This window comes from Tachysurus vachellii, chromosome 11 (genome assembly GCF_030014155.1).
Source record: "Tachysurus vachellii isolate PV-2020 chromosome 11, HZAU_Pvac_v1, whole genome shotgun sequence".
Classification (NCBI taxonomy): Eukaryota; Metazoa; Chordata; class Actinopteri; order Siluriformes; family Bagridae; genus Tachysurus; species Tachysurus vachellii.
In genome coordinates this window covers 10,249,798-10,275,178 of record NC_083470.1, presented here as the reverse complement: position 1 = coordinate 10,275,178, position 25,381 = coordinate 10,249,798, and the positions used below count along the sequence as shown (strand labels likewise).

Here is a 25,381-nt window from a genome sequence, read left to right as displayed (position 1 = left end):
AGTCTAAATTCTGTTCTGTAATCCCTTGACAAAGCTTTGACATCTCTCTGTAGTATTCTTTGCTTAAATTGTAAAGCTAAATTGCGTGTTTTGTACACCCGTGGCCTTTTGACTCTCTAAAGTCGTTTTAATCAAGACTTCATAGATACATGATTTGGGTCCCTGTAGCTTTCCAGATAGCGGCGTGTTTAATGCAGTAGTGCCTCTCTCTCTCTCTTTCTCTCTGCTGCTATCTCTCAGTTTTGGCCCTTCTCTCCCTGATTGCTGTAAGAATGCCTGTGATTGGATTGTCACCGATTTAAATGGTGCAGAATTGTCCGAGTAACCATTCAAGCATCCCAAGGAACAAAGAACATTTTCACAATTCTGAAAGTGCATTAGGTACTATTTATATCAGAGCAGAAATCTGCTCGAATAGTAAGCTTGTGATTTGTCAGGGTGAGTTATTCTGTCTTAATTATACCGGAAATTCAGTATACGGTAGTTCTCTAAATCCAAAAGGCAGCAACGGGATGTGTTCATTATGCTTTCAATATACTATTATACTCTAAGTACATTTTTTGGACATGAGTTTACTACATACAGTCATTTATATATAAAGAGCATTTAGACTCATGTCACCTGCCGCAGATATGCATCCATTTCAACTAGTGCTTGAATCCACAAGAGCTCTTTAGAGAGACGTGTAAGGTGTGAGTCAGTGCTTCCTTCTGCGTTTTTTTTTAAATCCATTAAAAGCCCACACATCCGTTTTTTCATACACTGTGAGCTTTATTTAAACCGTAGTATATAATGATGTCATGTGTAACCTGCAGCTGTGCATATGATAATGATGCTCATGGTTTATCAGAAAAAAAAAAACAGAATATGTATAGGTTTATTTATTGTTACACTAACATTTGTCTTGTTAAAGTGAACTTTATTATAAATTATATAATATTATATACTTTAAATTTATAATATTATTAATATTATAAATTATATACTTTATTATAAAATCATGTTTTATAGACACTGTTTAGTTATCTTAATAAAACCTTAATACATTATCACATTCTTGACACCGATTGTATGTGATGTGGATTGATTTTGTCCTGTAGACAGGTTTCTCGTCTATATGTTGGATTATTAATTTTAACACCAAATGCAGTCTTCACAGACTAAACCCAGGGCTCAAACCAAAAGTAGACAATAAAAACAAAAAGGAAAATAGAGTAATTAATTAAGGATACACATGGGCAACACAATACACGTGTTCCCATATTATTGATCACTTGACAAAAAAAAAACCTAAATAGTAGATAATTAAAGCTGAAATTCATGATCTATTCTTACATGGACTGGTATTGAGCTGGTATAAGTGCTACAATGGATAAATGGATAAATGGATACATATATATATGTAAAAATATGTATTAAAACTTGCTTTCAAATATACATTTTTTTTTAAATAATTAAAGTTTAACAGATATTAATAACATTAAATACTCAGCATCACCAGGAGCTATAAAACCACCTTTTCCTGATTTGTCTCTCTATAACTAATTATATGAATTGCATTTTCTAGTAACTCTTTACTGAGTATATATTGTGTGTGTTTAAAAGCTCTCGTTTGTAATCATATTGTAACACAGCAAAAATTATTGATGTGTTGCTTCATACAAATGATTTAGTAAACAGGACTACTGCATTGGTAAATAAATTACTGCCTCTGCTTCATACAAACTCACTCTTGGCTCATTGGTAGTGATCAGTGCTGATAGGGAAGGTGCCTTAAAAAGATTGATGACAATGAACTTGATGTCCTTGCTTGTTGCAAATATTAATAGATTCATTACAGGTCTTCATTGTGAGAGCGTCTAGTTAGCAACTTGAGCAGCAACTCTAGACACGAGCGACATTTATCTGTCATATTCTTGTAGCCTGACAGAAGGAGAGGACGTTTCCTATGAGACATCTTCTGTCTGTGCTCAGGGTGACTCTTCTGAACTGTGGATTCGACATCCCTCCTTTAATGTTGTTTTCTTTTCTTCCACCCACCGCCTCTGAAGAAGCAAACTTGACTTTGTCCCTGCTGTTCTTTTTGAAGGTGCTTTCATTTAATCTTTCCAGTTAAAAAAAAGACTTTGGCCAGAGGTCACAGATCACATCAGGGCGCTTTTCCGACTCACTGACCATTTAATCAAGCTAAAGTCCAGCACCGTGGCTCCTTTTTCCAGCCGCCTTTGTTCGCTGTGCGCAAAGGTGAAGTCCATCAACACACACAGAGACAAACACTGCTTCCAGTTCTGCTCAGCTCCACTGGGTAGCAGATCACCATAACTAGAACTTGCCCATGTCCTTTGTTCTTTGCTCTTTCTTCACAAATACACATGCTTTCTTTCTCTCTTTCTTTCTCTCTCTATCTTGCTCTTGCTCTCTCTCTTACTCTTCCCATATAACAACAATCTTTCATATTCTTCACATATCTGGGGTATGAGATATTGTAACTAGACAGAAACACTTCCTGATAAGAAACCTACCTAAAAAACTCTAAAGCTTGTGGTAAAAGTTATTATGGACTGATGGCACCAAGATAGAAGTTATTGAATACAATACTAAAAGATATTATTTTGGCACTGCTTCTTTTCAGCTGGGACTGAATCAGGACTGAGTACATCGGAAGATTTTTGATTTTGAGTGCATTTCCCAAAACTGAATAAAAAGGAACAAACCAGCAAAAACAGGGCCATCATTCACCCTTAGTTTTCACCCTGTTCAACTTCCTGCAAGTCCTACAGTTCTCTGATAGACAGCTGAAGATCTTAAAGTCACTTATTGTGTTATAATGACCCAAAGAAGAATTCAGGACTCAGGAATTTGCAGTTTGATAAATCTGAGCATTATAACACGGAAGAGTGGAACAAAACCGCCAAATAAAGTTATGCTAAATGGTAAAAACTTACCCACAAAGACAGAGCGATGTAATGCTACAGTAGTGCTTTAATAAAGCGAAGAGGTGTGCACACTTACACAACCAGGTTATTGTTTTTTCGCCTTTAAAATGTTTGCTTTTTATCAGCTCATTAAATGTAAAAAAACAACAAACAAACAAAAAAAAACATTTTTTTTTAATTCCACTGTATTTATTTTTAAAAACATATTAATGCAGTACACCTGCCCCGATTCATGTTTATTCAATCTGTGACTAATAATAAGTCCACACAACTTAACAATAATAAATGACAACATTTTTTCTAAGTGTTAACTTACTGATCCCTGATCTCTGGGTGTAAATCGTGAAACTCATTCAGTCTCATTACTTTACGTTAACATTAATGAAGGTGCTGGTGCACATTTGTGTGTGTAGGCTTCATTTTACTCATCGTTTATATGAACTGTGGTTCATGCAGATGGTGATAATTTGGCTTATTTGGTTTATCTGGAAAAGCTCAATTAAAATAAATGCTTGTTACTTTGTTATTATTTCCCTTTGTATTAAAGCTCATTTTCATGTTCATGTTAAATATCGACAGTTAAGGGAACCTTCATGTAAAGCCTAACCTGTTTTTTTTTTTTTCTCTACAAAATGCACCTGCACACCAATGACAAAGGAGAAACACAGCTGCAGCTTTTAGGAAACAACTTACATTTAAAATGCGAATAAATTACATTCGACACATTCACTTCGGGCTTTCCGTTTAACCGTAAAGTATATCATTTATTATTTTTGAAAATAGTTTAAACCCTCATACTCACTGGTGTGTTGATAATAGAAATTCTCTAATTGTGGTTCTGATTCATTAGATTTCAATCAATAGCACATTTTTAATAATTTCTTCCTTCTTTCTTCAACAGATTTCTGAGTTTAGTCCTTTTTTGTAAATAAATGTTAGCAATATTCTGATTGTATTACAGGTAAAACATATGATATCGAAATAACCTCCAGACATATTTTATTAGAATATACATATAGGCAATTGGAATTTCAAGGTGTGTTACTCGTAGCCTTGAAACCTGCAAGCTGAATTTACAAATAAATAGGTTTTAGGGTAAAAAAAAAAAAAACAATAGTGCTTGAAGTGCTGGAGTAAATTGATGTGGATTATTTTCCTAATGTATTTATGATTTTATCTGGCTCACTTAATTAAGTATTGAATTTGCGTATCAAGTGTGGAATTGAGGGTTATTTTGGAATGACACAATTGGATGGCTATGAAACGCACTCTCTAAATGAGACCCGCCGGTTGTGAAGGTTGTTTGTGGCAAAGTGTTAAGTATCTTCTAATTTATTGATGTGAATGAAGGCATGGTGGAATCCAGAGTTTCCATTAGGAGATTTTTTTTTTTGTCATCCAAAGAATTATTACTTAAGTAATATTGAGAAATAAATATGGTCTTATTCACAGTTGGGGTGACACGACGTGTCAGCCGTCTAAACCGGTGCCTGTTAGATGTGTTGAGGCAATGCTTGGCTGAAGAATACGATTGATTCTGACACTGACTTCTGCTGAGTTCTCCAAATTCCCAATGCTGTACACAAGATATGGGCTGGCACAGACAATTTTTCATTATTTTTTCGGTAGTACCAAAGCTCAAATCCCTAACTTTCCCTAGTTACTTCTTCTAAAAATATAAATGGCTAAATGCGCTCCATGTTTTTGGTGTGTGTCTCAGCACTCACCTCCTGAGAGTAAAGTGAGCAATCACCTGGGCTCTATCCTCTTTAAGCTGATAAGGAATGTAGCCACTCATTCTTCATGCTTCTCTGTTTTACAGCAAACTGAAAGATTCTTTCAGAAGTGTCTCCCTCTTCTCAAGCCCGTGTTACTGTAGAGCTTCGGTCATGATGAATGCTGGATTTTCTACCGTCTCTTCTGTTTCTCCGCACTGAGCATTTTACAGCTAGACACGTTGTTAAAGACCAGTGGATTTTGACTGACTTTGATAGAAGTTGAGTTGTGTGGCTGCATTGTGATGAGGAGGTGCAGGGCTGCTGCTAGTCTGATCATTCACAGTTAGAGATGTAAGATTGATGGTCATGTGATCATGTGGAGCACGAGACACACGACAGCTCAGTTCACCAACGCTTCCTCTGAATGACACACTTTCTTTCTTTCTTTCTTTCTTTCTTTCTTTCTTTCTTTCTTTTCCTTTACTTCACTAGTTGCTCTTGCAATGTATTTTGTGATAGCAGGTGTTGGATTAATTAATTTGATTTTCTGGAATGATATTCACTCTGTCATCTTTATAGGCCCAGAATGACCATTCATTTCTCTCTCTCTCTCTCTCTCTCTCTCTCTCTCTCTCTCTCTCTCTCTCTCTCTCTCTTTCTCTCTCTCTCTCACACACACACACACACACACACACACACACACACTGCTAAAAGTGCCATTTAATGTATTTGTCCTTATTATCACATATGTTTGTGATGTGGTAGAATTTCTAAACAAAGATTTGAATTATCATCACTTCTTAGTTGTTTTTTTTTTTTCCAGTTCAGCCCTTCCTAGAATCGATTATGGCTAGTTTTCCGCCCAGCTCTAGCAGTCTGAAATGCCAGTCTGAAGCTAAAGACATTACTGTGTGTTTCTCTGGCTCTGTCTTGTTATCAGAGCTCTCATCTTTGACCTTCCCTGCAGCATGTGTTAGCGTATCACCATTAGCAATCCCAGATGCTGCTCTTAGCGCTCTCTTAATATGATAAAGGTAATCCAACCTCAGGCATGCTTTTGCTTTTATAGAGAAATCGATGGAGAAGTCTAACATCGAATTTGGTCATGGGCAAATGTGAATCCCTTAGAGGCATCTGCTCAGAACCACCCGTGTAAATGTTCACCTTCACTCACGTGATGGAGTCAAAATGTGGAAATACGCATCCAATTTTAATTAGTTTTTAATCATAAAATATTTGTTCTTGATTATTATGAAAAAAAAAAATTATGAGTCATTTCAGATCATCAACAACACGTGTGTTTACAGTAAAGACACTTCAAATACTGTGTGAATGTCATGGCAGCTTTTTGGAGATTTGGATAACTAAAGTTTAAGAAACTCTATAAAGTTCTTTGCTTACAGATAAGCAACTAAACCTCTGATGTATAGAAGTTTATTCAGCCACTTCATATAAACACTGAATGATAATAAAATAAGAACTAACTAATTAGAACTAACTAACTAACGAACTAAACCTATTTCTTATTATTACTGAGATTCTTGTAGGAGTTACAGACTGGATGTTTTCTCACCACACTATGTTAATTTGGTATTTTGCATCTTTATAAAGCCATTATTATTTGATTTTCACACTCAGGCTCAAAAACAGAAAATGTAGCCATGCTGATGTTACTGGGACTTTGTCAAAAACATTAGCTTATGTAAACTAACATATACCTCATCACCAATCTGACCTCTTTTCACTTTATCATTGTTCGTTTTGAAGATTTTTTAGCCAAATGTGCAGCAGTATTTTTTCCATTTTTTTTATTTATTTTTTTTTTGCGGTTTAGTGCCTATTGATTTGTTTTGCTGGGAATCGATGGTGGGTGTGGTGTTTTCCATGCTTATCAGACTCTAATCAGTCAACTGCAGGAAAAGGCATCACTTTCTGTTATGTGTGACTTTCTAAAGGTTACCACGTACCTCTTACCATCCACCATGCATCCTCTTAATAGCCTCCACCCAATCGCTCCAGCGCATAGCAATGCAGAGGGAAACTTCACAAAGCTGCTTTTAGCTGTTAGGTTTACTGTTTTTTTGTGCAACGTGTAGCGATCTTATATTCATGACCTTCACTGGCAGTAGATGAAGCTAAATAAGATTTTTTTTTGTAGACTACAACTGACTTATCAAGGAAAGAAATAAAATATTTAAAAAAAGCTATACTGAATACAAATTGCCTGTTAGTATAGGGACGTTAGTCTGTACTCGTGTCATCGTTTAGACTTGTTGTAACCTGCAGGATGATAAGAAAGTTGAACTCACAATTGATGGAACTTACTTTGTGTCACAATCTTTAACAAGCATTTTATTATATTAGATACATGTTATAAAGGATACTTGAGAAGTGATTAACAGTTGACAAGTATGGGATTTTGTTTTGTTTCATTTAATATTTATTTTGAAATACCACAATGCATTTGAAATGTTCAAACCTGATTGAGTTATATTTAAATAACCTCATGGCATGGACTGTTCCAGATGGAGCATGAATGATTGGGTAATATTAATGCGCAGGTTCTAGAAATATTGTTTCTATAATAATAGCTTTTACACAGGGACTTGTGATGGATGACTCATATAGTTTTAGATTCATAATAAATAGATTTTCAAATAGAAGAACAAAGAAAGGCAAATTGATGTTTTTAGTTAGCAGACATTTATTTAACATTTACGGAAGGAGTCTCAGATGTCGGAACATTGTGCTAGTCACGGTGCCTTATAAAGTTTCCAAACACAGCAAACTCAAACTTAGGAATAGAGGAGTTTATGTGCTTTGTTTTTTTCTGTCAAGACAAGCTGCATTTTTTTTTTTGAAAGAGAGGGAAAGCACGAGAGAGAGAGAGAGAGACAGAGAGAGAATGAGAGAGAGCGAGAGAGAGAGAGAGAGAGAGAGAAACAGAAGAACTTTTCTTATGGATGTTCTACAGTATTAAATCTAACTAAAAACTGTTCTAATGTGTGACATGCTGTTCATAGAAATTAACGAACAAACAAATAAAGACAAACAAACAAAATAAATAAATAAATAATTCAAAAACCATAACTTTTGTAAAAATTGCTGGGGTATGAGATAAAAAATTGTCTGGTTATCTGAAAATAAACCTCTTCATGTGATGCCCTATTACACCACACTGTGTTGTGTGTTATTCCTAACATAACCTGTGGAGATGAATCATACCACCACCCTCTGTCAAACTCTTCTTCACCCCTCATCCCAGGTTGTATAGTATTCCAGTCAAAAGCCCATTGCCAAATACAGTAGCAGATGGGGGCAACACCACACATACACATGCACGCACAAACACAGAAATAAATGCTGTAACTGGCAGAAACTATGGAAAGGGAAAATGGAAGGAGGACAGCCTGCTTAGTGTCAATTAATTAACATGTCTCATCCAGCAGATTGATATTCTAGAGGCAGTGTGGCACAGTCAGCATCTCTCCTGCAAGGATTTAGGGTTATTGAACCCCCAAGAACAATCCTAATTACAAACAATGACCTGTGACATCACTTCCTGCCTACACAGCACTGTCAGGCCAGTGATGTCTGCTGTGGCTACACTTGACCCAGACTGGCTTTTGTATTTCCCCTCCGTAACTATTTTTTTTTCCTTCTCTACGTCTGTTCATCATTTAGGGTCGTAGAGGCATGTGTCTATTCAGAGAGACAGGGAAATGGGTTGGAGTAAAAGTGGTGTATCATTATTAACCTCCCCCACACTCTCCTTCCCTCCCTGCATCCCTCCACCCACCTGCGCGTGTGCAAGGCAATAACGTCTGCCCACTTCAATTTTCTCATTTCAACTGGTGTTGATGGGCCAACAGAGGCAGGACAGAAGGCCAGATCTATCATTTTCTGCTTCAAAATAGAGGAGGTGAAAAGCTATAGTGTCTGAGATCACAGGAAATCCCTGCACCATGCACTACACACACACACACACACACACACACACACACACACACACACTCACACATCCACACACACACACATATATATAAGCACTTTATTTCACTTACTCTTATTTATTTATCTGCCATTTCTTTCTGAAATCTGCATATTTAAATGGACTGTGAAAGGATGAGAGATCACCTGGCAGTTGTAGCAGTTTGAACTGTCTTAGAGAGGCATATATTTATAGTCCTGTTCTGCTTTGACATGCTCACGTCCTACACAAAAACACACTCACTGCTGCATTATTTATCTCTCTGTGACTCATTGTCAGGCCTGTGGCGAGATTTGGCATCTTGACAGCTATGACCATGGGGCTGTATTGTAATTATCACACATTAGTAAGAAGAAAAGTAACATATTCTTCTATTGATTTTTCCTGCATTTTCATCCTAAAGTATATCTGTGTTGAGTTAAAAAAAACACCCATAGTAAAGGAGGCGACCTAACCTGACTGCCTAGGCTAAACAATAATCTTTAGAGGCTGCTACCAGTTTGATTCAACATCCTCTGCTTGCTTCCTGGCATAGAGGATTCTGGGATTTGAAGTTTTGAATTTGTAAGTTTGCTAAGCAAAGATGAGGTTCAGAGGGCAGGAGAAAGCTGGAACAGTGTCAAAACCAAGGCAGCAACCAACTGCACTGTATCACCCAGAGGTCAAGAGAGGAACTTCTCTGTGATCTGAGACATGCCATCAACCTGGCAGGCTTTCTCCTCTCTCTCTATATATCTCTGTCTCTCTCTCTCTCTCACTCTCGCTCTCTCTCTCTCTCTCTCTCTCTCTCTCTCTCTCTCTCTCTCTCTCTCTCTCTCTCTCTCTGTCTCTCTCTCTCTCTCACTCTGTCTCTCTCTCTCTCTCTCTCTCTCTCTCTCTCTCTGTCTCTCTCTCTCTCACTCTCTCTCTCTCTCTCTCTCTCTCTCTCTGTCTCTCTCTCTCTCTCTCTCTCTCTCTCTCTCTCTGTCTCTCTCTCTCTCTCTCACTCTCTCTTTCTCTCTCTCTCTGTCTCTCTCTCTCTCTCTCTGTCTCTCTCTCTCTCTCTCTCTCACTCTCTCTCTCTCTCTCTCTCTCTCTCTCTGTCTCTCTCTCTCTCTCTCTCTCTCTCTCTCTCTCTCTGTCTCTCTCTCTCTCTCTCACTCTCTCTCTCTCTCTCTCTCTCTCTCTCTGTCTCTCTCTCTCTCTCTCTCTCTCTCTCTCTCTCTCTCTCTCTCTCTCTCTCTCTCTCTCTCTCTGTCTGTCTCTCTGCCGGTCTTTCTCTCCCTTCATCCCTCCTTCCCGTAGACCAGTCTGACAGGGAAAGGGCTCATAAGAGAGTCAGAGCTGTTTAAAAATAACCCCAGAAAGCATTTAGGCAAAGCATTTCAGCACCTCGGTGTGTGTAAAATGAGACAGATAAAAAAGATAGAGAGTGCACGCTCTAAGTCCCAGTGATGCTGTTCATCTCTCATTCAAGTCTAAATTTGCAGGATGTTGAGCAGGCTGCCTGGTAATCGTGCTTATTATTTCCCGGCTGGGTTTAAATAGAGAGACTAGTAAAACCCAGTAAATGGATAAATACATCAACTATCACAAATCTCACAGATATTTGGTTTTCTCCAGCAGAGTTCATTAGAATTTAATCAACTCTGCATTATAAATGAAAACCCTGAACGTGTCTGTTTAAGCCGAGTTAACTGCGAGCAACAGGCCGTTCAGGAGGTAGAAAGCTGTTTAAGAGGTTTTTTGTTACTTTATTTATTTATTTATTTATTTATTTATGCGCTGAACCGAGTCCTGCATTCTAACATTAACAGTGACGTCCGCAATGGTCATGGCTGTTTTATCTTGTAATATAAATAGCAATAACATGCTTCTAAGCCTGGTGCAAGTGCATTAGGGGATGGTGCATGAGGGACAAATGCTTTTTACTGTTTTTACATTTGTTGGTGCAATGACAATTTTACTTTTTGTTTATGAGTTTGTGTTTAGTATACCCCTGATCTCCACCCCTTCTTCTTCTTCTTCTTCTAGATTCTTTGCTCTCGAAGCACAGTTTAAATCTATCAGTGAGTGTATTTAAGGAATGTGCCCTGTGAGATAGCCCCAATTAGAAAGGGGTAGAGCAATAATGCAACAGCTTAATTGCATTAACATAATGCCTTCTAACGATCATTACGCTCAACAAAATAGTCATGATAATAAAGCAATTACTATTTTGAGAGCACAATTACCCACAGTGGCACCTTTTCTGGTGTTATAATTACAGCGTTTAGATGCGCAGACGTCGGGTTTCAGCATGCCGGGGGAACGGAGCGCCAGGAGAGACAGCAGGCTTGTCATAGAGGTGCACAATTTATAACCACATCCAAAACACGTCTCTGACTGTTCAGCAAAAGTGCACAACGAACGAGTGCAGTTGATTGGGTGCATAGATATATGATGTTCTCCAAGTCCTTCACCGGTGGACAAAAAAGCTTAAGATAATAGAAGAGGGAGAAGCCAGCATAGAAAATAGATGGATAGATGGCAGAGAGAGAAAAAGGAGTGAGCGAGCGCGAGGAATATGAAGAGAGATTGGTTTTCATGCCTGGTAGTCGGTGGCTGTGTAAATCTCGAAGGAGCGGAGTGGGAGACAGCAGAAGGTTGATAGTCATCCATCACTTCTGACAATTCCACCTCTTCCCTGCAGCCTGACAGGAGACCCTGAGTGAGAGATGGGGGGCGGGGGATGGGGGGGGGGATACATAATGTGTAAGAGAGATCAAAACAGAGTGACAGAGAAAAGGAAAGTAAGAGAGAGGAGGCCGCTGAGCAAATGAACTCTTCTGTAAGAGGAATAGCGATAGATTTTAGTTTATTCATTTTTCTCTCTTGCTGCACTGATGGAGAGCACACCATCCTCTAATAAGGCTGGAATACAGCTCTCTATATACAGTATTGTTAGTGCTCCTGGAGCAGGCAGAAGTGAATTGATTTAAATTGTAGAAATGCATCGTAGAACAGAGGTGGATAAATATCAGACCAATAAAGCAGTATAATTATCATTATAGCAAGAAGTATATAGATTAAGAATTTGAATTCATGCTCACATGCAGAGTTTCTTTTTAAAGGCCAGTTTTATTAGAATGGCTGTGCACAGTGCTCTGCAGGTTAATGGACCGCTTTTGTGACTCGGCAGACATCATTGTCTCACCGAGTATGACCTCTCGCATCGTGCCTGCTGTATTTTGTCGGCCTGTCACTCAGTGGATGGGCAAAGGCCTAATTAAACTAGTGCAAGTTGTGCTTTGCTCCTCCACAATGCCGCAATAGATTGCCTTTCAGCAAACAAGTCGAAAGCACCCGCTTCCTGGATCTTCGGTGGAATAAAAGATTCCTGTACAAAAGGCTAGCGGATGCCTCCGCAAACAAAAGGTCTCTGGTTTTTCTGTCTTAAAAAGACTGTCACAACCTGCTGCTATCTGATCTCCCTCACACAGCCTTTTGAGTAAGAGGAAATTAAATTCTGACATTTAAACAGTGCTCAGCAGGTCGTCTGCTGATCAGCAGTCACTATGTGAAAATTTCTCATCACTATTTTCAAAAAAGAGACTGTTTCTGAACGTGTTACATGTGACTTTAATTGTTTTTATTTGAGAGTTGTGTGTTGTGAGGACAGGTCATCAGGGGGAGTGTAATGTTTGAATGCGCACGTGATTGTGTGAGTGTATGAGTGGGTAACTAGAGGTCTTAACCTTTGTCAGTGACTCAAAGCAGCATCTGACATTGGCCATCTATACATAGCTGTGTCAGATTTAAAATGAGAGAGAGAGAGAGAGAGAGAGAGAGAGAGAGAGAGAGAGAGAGGGTGTGAAAAGCCATGACATCAAGCCTGCTTTGTGGCTTTACACTTTCAGCAGTATGCACGTGTCAGACCCAGTTTACCCAGAGGTCAGCACATCACTATGCCATCTGGGAGCTTTGTTTTGTTCTAAGATATTATAAGATATACAGTCCCCATCCGAAAGTATTGGAATTGTTTTTGGCTATACACAGAAGACATTTAGATCAAAAGATCATGTGATGCTAGATCAGTATTTCAGATTTACTTCCCTGATATTTACACCAGAGATTCTTAGAAAATTACTTTTTATTGGAACCCACTCATTTTACAAGCGATCAAAAGATATTATCAGACTGGTGTGTCGTGTGGACTAGGTATGTCCTGTAAGATTGCTAGTTTCAACAATTAATAGCTCTGAATGTCTATTCTTTAAGCCCTGGGTTTCAACAGAAGAAAAATAAAGCATTGTGAAGATGAGAATACAGGAGGATACAGGAGAATACAGGATCAGAGCCATTTAACAAGCATTGTACATCAATTTGGAATGTTCTGGAAAAGAAAGAAGCCAGACCTGCTAACCAGACCTCACTAGTACTAACCAGACCTCAAACAGAGAGGTGTTGTCAGAAACATTGTGAGACTGGAGAGGAAAACCGCCCAGAACAACAGTCAGTGGCATCATCAACAATCCCCACAGGGCAGGGGTGAAGGTATCACAATCCACCATTAAAAGGAGATTTTGAGAGCAGAAATATAGAGGCCATGCCACAAGATGTAATCCACTCATCAGAGGTAAGAATCAAAGGGCAGATTGGAATTCACCAAAGAAATACAGAGATGAGCCACAAAAGTTCTTGAACCAAGATTAACCTCTAACAAAGTGATAGAAAGGCCAAAGTGTGGAGAAAGAAAGGATCTTTTTATTGATCGAAAATATACAAGCTCATCAGTCATGCAAGGTGGAGGTAGTGTCATGGCTTTGGCTTGCATGGCTGCTTCTAGAACAGGCTCACTATCGTACTTTATTGATGATGGAACTCTTAAAGGTAGCAGCAGAGTGAATTGGAAGGACCTTCATTATGCAAGCAATACAACAAACCAAAACACACTGCCAACACAACAGGGCATTCATTTCACCTCCTGAAGGGAGTTTGAGGCTGAAGGGAGTTTCCTACAGTGCCAATACTTAACTTTGTAGTAAAATACAGTATGACTAGATTAGATATAGATCAGACTCAGAACCTTGACATTGCCATGAGATATTATTTTGGTGTGTCATGGAATACAAAGCTCTCTTATAGTCTAATGGTTAAATATATAATAAACTATACTATACTAGTCATGTTTATTACATATAGGTAGTAGTGTCATGGTTGAATATACTGTATGGTCAATGTACACTATTTGGCCAGGATTGTTAACACCTGACCTTCACATCCATATGTCCATTTTGAACATCTTATTCCAGATTCAGTTCCCCTGTCCTGTTATATTAACCTCCACTCTTCTGGAAAGACTTTCCACTAGATTTTGGCCAGTTGCTATAGGGATGTGTGTTCATTCAGCCACAAGACCATTACTGAGGTCAGACACTGATGTCAGGTAAGGAAGATTGGAGTAAAGTTGGCGCCTCAGTTGAGTTCTTACGCTACAACCATATCTTCTTGTAGCTCACTTTTTGCACAGAGACATTGTTACCAATGGTGTTTGTATATGTGCATGCTTGAGTGTATGCTCCTCCAGTTTTGCTTCAGCAATATCAGTTTGATGTTTCCATAGTATGATATGTTGAAATGTATGTTTTGGGCAATAAATACACTTGAGGCCAATATTAAATACATAAATATGACAATACTGACAAATGAACATTTACTGTCCCTTTAAAGTCCACTTTATAGATGAAGACATCTGATTAACAATAACATTAGCATAGTTATTAATTCAACAATTCAAATGGACAGTGCACAATAAAATGCTTTTATTTATAGGCTGCACCCACTTTGCAATTTTATGACCTTTGTTAGTTTCTTAAGCTTCATTAAGTTGTACATACAATTAACTGCTGGGGAGCAATACAGAAAAATAAAATGTTAAATAATAGGATGATTTATAAGCTGCTAATTAGCAATATTTCATAAATAACTATGACAGACAGGCCACTGTAACCTTGTTTTTAAATAATGGCATTTCTTTAATAATTAATAAATTCATTGATTTATTTAGCAGGTGCATTTATCTATCTTATCTAGAGCAACTTCTAAAAAGTAAGACAGCTGAAAGGAGCAATGAGAGGAGGTTTTGGGGGAATCTATAAGCATCCATATCCATAAAAAGTGACTGGGCCTGGTTTGTGCAAATGCTTCAAACTCTTAACTTCAAAACTTAAGTAAGGATTTTGATAAGTGCTTAAATGGTAATGGCAAGTAAAGAGAACTCCAGTGAAGTAGAGTGAAGTAGTGTTGTACTAAACATGGCTTGAAGACCTCTTCTGTTCATGCAGGAGCTGTTTCATATGCATATATACTCTAGCATATATCTAGCTTCAAATGTACACGGTGTCCTCTCTTTAACTGTGGAGGTCAGAGTATATTATTTATGTCCCGCTCCATTTAGAAGAGTCTGTTAAATATTTTAAGCAGTGTTTTTCCCAGCGCAGGTCTCACTGCAGATCGATCAGTATCAAAAGACACCATTTGCCCCCAAACACTGTTTGACATCCAGCTATTTCTGTTCTGGAGTCCTGCCTCGTTTGTTTTAGTCCAGACTCCACCCCTTTCTCTCTCTCTCTCTCTCTCTCTCTCTCTCTCTCTCTCTCTCTCTCTCTCTCACACACACACACACACACACACTACACACACATTACACAAAGTAATCAGCTATAACATAAAAGGTGAATGGCTGTCAAGGGGTGTGTATATATTACTCAGCAAGTGAACAGGTCAGTTCTGGAAGTTGATGTGCGGAAAGCAGGAAAAATGGATCTGAGCGATTTGACTAGGGCCAAATTGTGATAGCTAGGTGACCGAGATAGAGCATTTCCAAAACAGTTTGGTGGGTGGGAGGGGGTTGGGGGGTTGGGGTGAGTGGGGGTGGTAGTTCCCGGTATGTAGTGGTCAGTACATACAAAAGCGTTCCAAGGAAGGACGAGCGGTGAACCGTTGAAAGCGTCATGGATGCCCAAGTCTTATGTATGCACGTGGGGAGCAAAGGCTACCCCATCTGGTCCAGTTTTACAGAAGAGCTACTGTAGCACAGATTGCTGGAAAAGTTAATGCTGTTTATGATAGAAAGCTGTCAGAACACACATGGCATGGTACTGTGTAACCACAGATGGGTCTGCGTGCCCACCATTGAAAGCACCTGAGCACATAAACATCAAAACTGGACCATGGAGCAATGGATGAAAGTAAACTGGTCTGATGAATTATGTTTTCTTTTGCATTATTTAGATGGCCAGGTGCATGTGCATCATTTATGTGGAAAAGAGAAGTCATCAGGATGCACTATGGGAAGAAGGCAAGCCGGTATAGGAAGTGTGATGCCCTTGACAGTATTCCGTTGGAAAATCTTGGGTCTTGGCATTCATATGGATGTTACTTTGACACACCACCTACAGTACATAAGCACTGTTGCAGACCAAGTACATAGCTTTATGGCATTCCCTAATGACAGTGACCTCTTTCAGGCTATGCACACTGCCAAACTTGACATTTGGTATTGACATGGATGCTAAATTCCCCAGATAATTTGTGGGATGTGCTGGACACAATCTAATTTATGGAGACCTCACAGTTAAACAGCCATTTTGCTTTCATTGAACAAAGTTTACTCCAAACATTTTCCAAGTCCTAGTCATTTTTTTTTGTTGTACTCAATTTTTCTCCTTCAGAAATATGCACCTCCATAAGTTTATACAAATTGTGCTTCAGACTCTCATGCTAATTTGAAGTGAGTTATGACTTCCCACTCCATGCATTTTGCATTTTGGTATGCGCAGAGGCCCCAGGTGTGGTTTCCCTGCCACGCTGACTCTCATGAAGAGAGTGGGAGCTTTGACAAGCCTGATGGAAATGACATCTCAGACAGCCTGGATTGTAATGCGCTCCTCCTGCTCATGCTGTAATTAAATTTACAGGATGAGCAGCTCCTCTGACAATCCTCACTCAGCTCTGGGAGTCCAGGCCCAAATCACTCAATGGTTTATCTAGAGCAAGGAGGCCACTAGCAATAGTGTGTGCTTGCGTGTGTGTGTGTGTGTGTGTGTGTGTGTGTGTATTAAACTCTTATGAACTCTCACGCACAGCACAAAGCCCTTAATGAGGCGGAGATGAAATTAGCTTGCCACAAACCTCCCCTTTCGCTTACCTCATTCTAACGCACCTATTAGTGCCAATGAAGACACTTCTGGAAAATTATGACAGACAACGGAAGAGTATTGTTTTTGACAGCTCCAGCGTAACCAAACGTTGTTGCTGGTAAAAAAAAATGGGATGGAAGCACAGATTGTAAATCAGCTTTGACATTAGGAAAGAGTTAGGAGTCACCTTTAAAATCAAGGATGCACCTCCGTAAGACCGCTGTCTTTCTATCATTAATGAAGCGTTTTAAATGATTTGTCATTGTTCATGGATGAGAGCGGATTTCATTCCAAGCACCCGAAAAGACACCACATTAGCCCTGACCTTATAATCCTGGGATGTTGGTGATTTGAAGAGAAAGTCACTGTTTATTATTGGACACCCACTCATACCGTCCACTCACATTACTTGACTGCAAACTGACCCAAACACATTTACCCCAGGGGCATGGTTCAGCAATGCAGCCCAATCCGCTCCAGTCCTGAAAAAAAAAAAAAAACAAGATTAAAAAGAAGAATAAAGCACAAAGTAATGCAGAGTTGGGGAATGAGGATGTGTTTGCCTGTGGAAGGAACCAGTGAAAGTAGGCTTGCGACAGATGTGCAGGGCAGTAAAAGTGTAATTGAAATGCCAGCAGCAATGGTCTTATCTAGCCGTTACAGGAGCCTGCCTTGCCTGTGAACATCAGTTAAATGTCATTTTAGCCTAGCCCGATTCAGCCAAACCACAATCCCCTGCTTCTGTGACTACAGTCGCAGATGGGGAGGGGACTGTATGGAGAAACAGAGCGAAAGAGTGAGAGAATCTGACAGGAAAATGGCTCTAATAGGATTTCATCTGCAGTCTGTTAACTTCCACCACCTGGACTTATACAGCAAACTTAGTTTGTCTGGACTAAGTTATTAATTTAATATGGTCCATCAAGAAGAGTCATTTTCAGCCACATTATAGACTTGCTTACATTACTGCAGTAGTTATTTATATACTTGGACCTCAGCCTTTTTTTTAAAGAGCAGTAGGGTACAGAAAACAGCAGAAATGTTGAAGTGTGCATTTTTTAATGGAAAACTGACTATTGCATTATTGCGAGTGTAAATCTGAGCTTGTTAAGTGATACACAAGGCTTTTGTTTTGCTCTGGTTTACTCTTCAAGTCACCTAAAGCAGAAAGTTTGTATTTACACAGACAGATCTGTTCTGCAGTGCTGTGCTGGAACGTTGTTGCTGTCTCTCATTGACTACATAACTTTAGATTTAAATCCCTAGCTTGATTTTATACACATCATAAACACTCTTTCTAAGATCACAAAAGCACCTAGACTACAGAGGCAGGTCTCGATGCTTCTTTATATTGCCACTCAATTGTATGTATATGTATGGAGCATTATGCAGATTTTACACCTTTTTATGGTGTCTTTTGCTGCTAGATATACCACAATATGGAATTGTTTTTTTTTAACATTTCTTGCTTACTGTTCTCTTTACATTTGCATTGTTCAGTTTAAAATGCACCACATGTGATAACAGTGCATTCTGTATTCAATCTGTAGACATACATAATGTGCGGCATCTTTGTTAATTAGAATATATTTCCCACCAGAGGCTGGATATCTCTTAGCAAATGTCTGATCAAATGTAATTCCTTTCCTTCATATTAAGGTCAAAAGCATTTAAGCGTCTGTAATTCTTCTTTCAGGTGTTTAACTCTCTCTCTCTCTCTCTCTCTCTCTCTCTCTCTCTCTCTCTCTCTCTCTCTCTCTCTCTCAATCTCTCTCTCTCTCTCTCTCTCTCTCTCTCTCTCTCTATTCTTTCAGAGGGTAATCTTTAACATTGTGAACTTCAGTAAGACCAAGAGCTTGTACAGAGATGGGATGGCTCCAGTGGTGAAGTCTACGAGTCGACCTAAATGGTACACACACACAAACACACACACATCTTCTACACACATTGGTCCTTGTGTGCTCTTGTAATTTCAGGTAAAATTCTAGAAATGTCCATTCCTTAATATGGAATATTACTTTCAAAACAAGAACTAAATAAACATCCCTTTAATTTTTACAGCTGCATCCACACCACTTGTTCACCTTTTTCTCTTTTAACCATACAGTACAATTTCTGAATTTATTTATGATGTACGAAGGAGAATTTTTGTTGCCGGTGTGGATGTTTTGTCTCCATGGCAATGGTGACTGGGTAAAGTAAGAGACAGAGAGGTGCTTGATGATTGGTGAGATCGAAGAGATACCGAGCTTTGTTCTAAATATGGACAAACCTCTTACTGTACATGGCAACCATTTACCAGTCATTACCTGTACCGCACACACAGGCACCATTTTCCCCTTCTCACCTTCATCCTGTGTGAGCGCAGCTAACACTGCTTCTATGGCTTTGTGTGGTTCATGTTTTATTTTTAACCTGGGATTCCATAGCCATTTGACTGCTTTAGTGTTATTACCGACTACTTGCAAATTAAAACATACACCTTTCTAACATAGTCATTGTAGCATTCTAAAGAATCTCAAACTTGCCTCTGATTGTGAGCTACTAGATTGAATGCATTTCGAGGTTGATTTGTACAGTACATAATAAACATCTACCTATGATAATGGCAGATAACAAGAAAAGATGATTTTTTTTCCTGTGTATATTCTATGTTGGAGCACTTTGTCTAAATTACACGCTTTCCCTTACTGGCTTGGCATGCTGAGATAATTGCTTTCCTGCTTATGACCCGTAACTTGTGTACTTCCTGATAACTTTGAACAAAAGTTTGAGGTACACACATACACACACACACACACACACACACACACACACACACACACAGAGTGAGAGAGAGAGAGAGAGAGAGAGAGGGAGAGAGAGAGAGACATATTCTTGTCCTATGAACATCTATCAGACTGATATTTTGCCATTCAGATGTGATGCCGAGATGCCAGGATGTATTTGCATGGACCACGGCATTTGGGCAAGTGAAGCCTGTCAGAGGTAATAGGTGGGAACTGATGGATTCTCAAGAGTGTGTGCATGAGGACGACCTACTGATGGATGGAGAGTTGTGGGTGTGTGAGTGTGTGTGCATGTGTACCAGTCTGGTGGACATGCGTAACTTGTGGCATGAGGCATGCGTAACTTGTGGCATGCAGAACAAGGGTTACGTGACAGAGCGTGCTCACTCAACAGAAGCCTTGACATCTGTCAGGAGTAGATGAAGGGCGCTTCGACACACAGCAGGCATCTGCCACAGCAGCCTGTCTGCCTCCACCCAGCCCCAGCCACGGCCTAATGGCACATGACAATAAGACGGAGAAAAGAAAAAAAAAAGACATTTCACAGGCAAGCAGACGTGTGACACAGCTCCTTCAGGTGCACAGGACACATCTCAGCTCAGATTGACACTAGCACGTTCAGATAGCTGATAGCTGATATTATGAAAAGCCACTCTGCAAAATGAGTATATGAGTATGAGTAGCTGTTCTGATGAGATAACGCTAATGTTTTATCCAGAAAGATATTAGTATTGTGTTATTTTTGTTCAAGTTTGACAAACTGTTTTAGATTGAGGTACATTTTGGTACCAGATCGGGAGCAGTGTTAGCTCAGTGGTTATGATGTTGGATTGCTGACTGGAAGATTACGAATTCAATCCCAGCCTTCCCAAGCTGCTGAGCAAGGCCCTTAACCATCAAGTGTGCAGTAAATAAATGTAAGTCATTCTGGATAAGGACTTCTGCCAAATACTCTAAATTTAAACCTGTGTAGCAACTGTTCAAATATTAGTCACTTTATTTAAATGTGTGCAATTATTTTCTGGCTAAGTTATTGATGCATGGAAGAGTTGCATGTTCAATTCATCTTAACATTATTTATGTGCTACTTGATTTTGATGTTGATTTAAATTCATTTAACTTAAGATACCAAGTATTTAATCTCAGTATTATTTATGGCCTCCTGGTGTTCCAGCGGCAGGATCCCAGGTTTGATTCCCAGTCAGGAAGCTAATCCATCCACTAACTCTCAGTGCCGGTCCTGAGCCTGGATAAAATGGGAGGGTTGCTTCAGGAAGAGCATCCAGTATAAAATCGGTTCCCAATCTAATATCTGATCCATTGAGAAGACCCCGAAGAGGGAGCAGACAAAAAAACCCAAAAAACCCAGTGTTATTTATTATAAGTAGTGGGCTGTGATTTACAGAAGGAACATTTGACTGTGCTTCACAGAAACCATGTAAACCTGAACCCCACTTTGAGAATTTCAGACCATTCTCTTAATTTTCTGAAATTTCTTTGAATTTCTTTAACCTTACTATTTACTCACTCACTCACTCACTCACTCGTTTTCTACCGCTTATCCGAACTACCTCGGGTCACGGGGAACCTGTGCCTATCTCAGGCGTCATTGGATATCAAGGCAGGATACACCCTGGATGGAGTGCCAACCCATCGCAGGGCACACACACACTCTCATTCACTCACACACTCACACACTACGGACATTTTTCCAGAGATGCCAAACAACCTACCATGCATGTTTTTGGACCGGGGGAGATAACCGGAGTACCCGGAGGAAACCCCCCGCGGCACGGGGAGAACATGCAAACTCCACACACACAAGCAATGCAGAGGCGGGAATCGAACCCCCAACCCTGGAGGTGTGAGGCAAACGTGCTAACCACTAAGCCACCGTGCCCCCCTACTATTTAAACACATTTTATTTACATATCTATAGATCCGGTATCTCGTGACTCAGTGTCTGCTTGCAGCATGGGGCTTTCAAATGAGTCCAATCTAATGTACAAATGCCACCGTGATAATCATTAAACAGCTGATTAACTCCTGCTAATCACACCTCAAACTGACCATCTCTGTAACATATCGAGGCTTCAGTGCTTGTTCGAACAAAGAACATGGTCATTTCATAGACTGTGTGCCAGAGGCTTACACACAGTAACCCAAGGTCTTCTTTATTCACGCAAGGCACAAAGGAAGGCCTTTTAATCACATTTAATCATGCACACACACACAGACTTGCAGCTGATAATTGCTGAAAGTGAGAAGAACGCTTCTGCTATTGGAAAACACAAGTGTGTAAAACACAAGTGAACTCAGGTCAGAGCGAATATTCCGAGGCGTGAAAGAGTTAATGTGGTCACGATCTTCTGCATTAAAGCCGATAATCAGTGCGGGAGAGGAGCCTTTTTCTGTCACAATATCTCCAAGAGTCCACGAACTGTAAGTGGAAATATTGAGGAAATTTTCTGCCTTAATTTAAGTTCTAACACCATAATTAACGGCTGAGTGCAGTTGTAGAAAATAAGGGTTTTATTTTTTCATTTCCCATGCCTTCCGCTAAGATACAGTGCATCCTCATATCTGCATACTGCACTTCTTTCATATTAGAGTGATTTCTTTTTCCGCAGGTACTCCTCAAATCTGAGATAAGATGCTGCCTTAGTCATCACTCTCAGGTTTTTAATTTGTATGGGCTGCAGTCAGTGATTTTTTTTCCTGTCCTTTTTACATTCTGTTCTCCATCCGGCTTCCATCAGGACAACAAAACATGGCAGGTTCAAAAGTAGTAATCTCTCTCTCTGTCAAGCCAAGATCTGGAATAAATAAAGCAATACACAAGGAGGTTTAGCTCTCTGATTTAACTCTGTATGCAGGACACCAGATAAACTGAAGACAGAGAAGGTTGTATAGACACTTTGAGGATAAAAGAAAAAAGATTGCTTTTGCTGTATTTATCTGTCGAAAAATCACTCATGGAGACCTTTGAAACCTTTATCACTATGTGCAGAAAGAGTTCATCCTTGGTGCAGACTGAGAGTCTGCGTGTGTGTGTGCATGTGTTCAGATCAGTCCTGCAGGCTGGTAATTAGCATTGATAGAGGGGTGTTTATGTCAGGTGTTTGGACACAGGTTGACAGCTGACTGGAGCTCAGAGGGGCACATACCTTGAAGCCAGGGTTTTAACTCCCATTTTGTATTTTCCAAATTTGTTCCTTTGACACTTTCCTCTGTCACTTTGTTTTTCCTTTACATCTGTCCTCCGCTATCCCAGCAAAGTATAGTTTAAGAAAGCCTCATGTTTTTTCGGTAGAGGATGGTGAATAATTCTAGGTCATAAAGCTTTCTGGTGTTGGTGTGCGAAGGTCTTGCTCTGGCGAATCGAGCTCTTCAGGATTTAAGTGGATGGAAGCAAAGACTTACTGCTCTTGAGTGGGTGGATGGAGTGTGCCTCTCAAGTACTCAGACAGGTTTTTAGCATTCTATTCATACAGGGAGGGTAGGAGAGAAAAAGAGAGAGAGAGAGAGAGAGAGAGAGAGAGAGAGAGATGCGCTTATTTCAGTATATATCCTGCCTAAAACCTCTTGACCACTTTTTTTTTCACTGAAAATTTTATCTGGTAACTTCCCCATGAAATGGCTTGAGACCTGTGATTTGATCCCATATGTTGACATATTTCCTTAAGAAACAGGAAGTCAGAGTTACAGCTTGTTGAAGTGCTTGACTGGTTTATGTTTGAGATACCGTATGCCACTTATCCATCTAGCTAAATATGGCAAACAGGGAAGGGTATAACAAGATCTTTTTTTTTCCCCAAACCCCAATGACTTTAATGAGGATGATATTCCAGATATGGGGGCACGGTGGCTTAGTGGTTAGCACGTACGCCTCACACCTCCAGGGTCGGGGTTCGATTCCCGCCTCCACCTTGTGTGTGTGGAGTTTGCACGTTCTCCCCGTGCCTTGGGGGTATCCTCCGGGTACTCCGGTTTCTTCCCCCGGTCCAAAGACATGCATGGTAGGTTGATTGGCATCTCTGGAAAATTGTCCCTAGTGTATGAGTGTGTGTGTGTGCCCTGTGATGGGTTGGCACTCCGTCCAGGGTGTATCCTGCCTTGATGTCCAATGACGCCTGAGATAGGCACAGGCTCCCCGTGACCCGAGGTAGTTCGGATAAGCGGTAGAAAATGAATGAATGAATGAATGTATGAATGATATTCCAGATAACATGATGCTTTTTAGATTATGCCATACATTACTGTATTTAACTGAGGTCGACCATCAGCAGTGCTGATGGTGACAGAGAGCTGCAGGGTCATCAGTGGTTGACTAGTTGACATCTAAATTGTAGGCTTATAAATAATTTAAAATAATACTCTACACAATAAAGTCACAATTACTCACATGTACTGATGGAAAAGACCTGAACATATGATGTATAAAGACAAAAATATGTTGTTGGTTAATCTGAGGTAGAAAGACTGCCTTTAAACAGCCCACTTTGGGTGCGTTTTATCAACATCACCGTAAAGCCCCATTACTCCTTATAAAATAGACAGTTCTGACAGCTATAATCAGAATTAAAGTTGGGAGTTTAAGAGAGGATAGTTGGGCTTAGCAAGTAGTTTTGTTGCAATAGCTTGCTCCCAGTATCAAGATGTACATTTCTTGAGAAAGAAATTCTCACGCTGTTCTAATCTTCTCACTCAAAACTCTAGGCAATCTCACACAGTGCTGTTTTGTTAACTTACTTGAGTTCTGATTATTTTGCTTCCTATTCCAAGGTGATGTCCTTTTGGACTCAGAGAGAGGACAGCATGTGGTCCCCCTGTGGGGGTTTATTTGTTAGCCTGCTAGAGCGAAGAATTGCAGAGCATCTTTCTCTTGTGGCGTAAATGAAAATGGTTGTGTGTGTGTGTCTGGTGCTTAGAGCTGCTGGCAGCCTGGGTCCTCTGAGGATGGCCTGCGCTTTGGCACACAACTATGAAGAGTGCAAATAAAAGCAGCCCAGACTGATAAAATAGCATGTTTCAAAATTTAACAGAAAAGAATAAAAAAGAAAAAGAAAAAATTCTGCACTTCCTATATCCTTAACCACATTATGACATATAAAAATGCATCGTAAAGATGATCAAGTGCAAAGATACAATAAGAATCTGCATATGCTAAGTGACTGTTTGGAATAATTTTTGCCTTCCGGAAAAACAAACTGCCTCTCAGAAGAAGGGACTGTCAAAATTAATAAGCACTTTCCCTACCAGCTGTTCTGATTTTAAGATATTTATAGATTTATACTAGAAGGATCCAATTAACTGTGCCCCATCCCACCTTATCAGCCTCAGATTGCTCTTGTACCTCTCCTCAACAAGGGAAACAGAGGAAAAGTCACAGGTAAATTAGACTCAAAGCTCAGTAGCAAAAATAGCTCAGGACTTAGTTGTAACTGACCTTGACCAAGGATATTTTTATACGAGGAAAAACTAGAAGGAAATAATATACACACAGGCAAAGGAATTGCTCCAGGAGGAACACTGCTCTGTTGGCTGGCAATTTTGCTTTTGTACCAAATCCTCCATGTAAACGCCTGATGCAAAAAATAGTGCGATTCTATTTGCACATGTCTCCGGCACATCAGAGAAGGAGCTTCCGGTAATTGTCCTGTCAGTCATGGGGGCTCCTAGTGCTCTGGCTGACTGCTTAAGCTGTTGGTAGGAGAAATGTTCCTTATAACACAATGCGTTCCCTGCCCCTCTTCCTACTCTCTCACTTTCTCACTGCTCCTCC

At 39.7% G+C, this 25,381-nt stretch overlaps 1 protein-coding gene across 1 annotated transcript in view; it reads left to right on the top strand.

Moving 5' to 3' along the window:
• agbl4 (AGBL carboxypeptidase 4) overlaps positions 1-25,381 on the top strand; it is a 282,596-nt gene that overhangs the window by 94,829 nt on the left and 162,386 nt on the right. Inside the window, exon 4 of the mRNA XM_060882422.1 lies at positions 18,622-18,716. Coding sequence (XP_060738405.1) covers positions 18,622-18,716 — 95 coding nt within the window. The remainder of the gene's footprint in view (positions 1-18,621; positions 18,717-25,381) is intronic.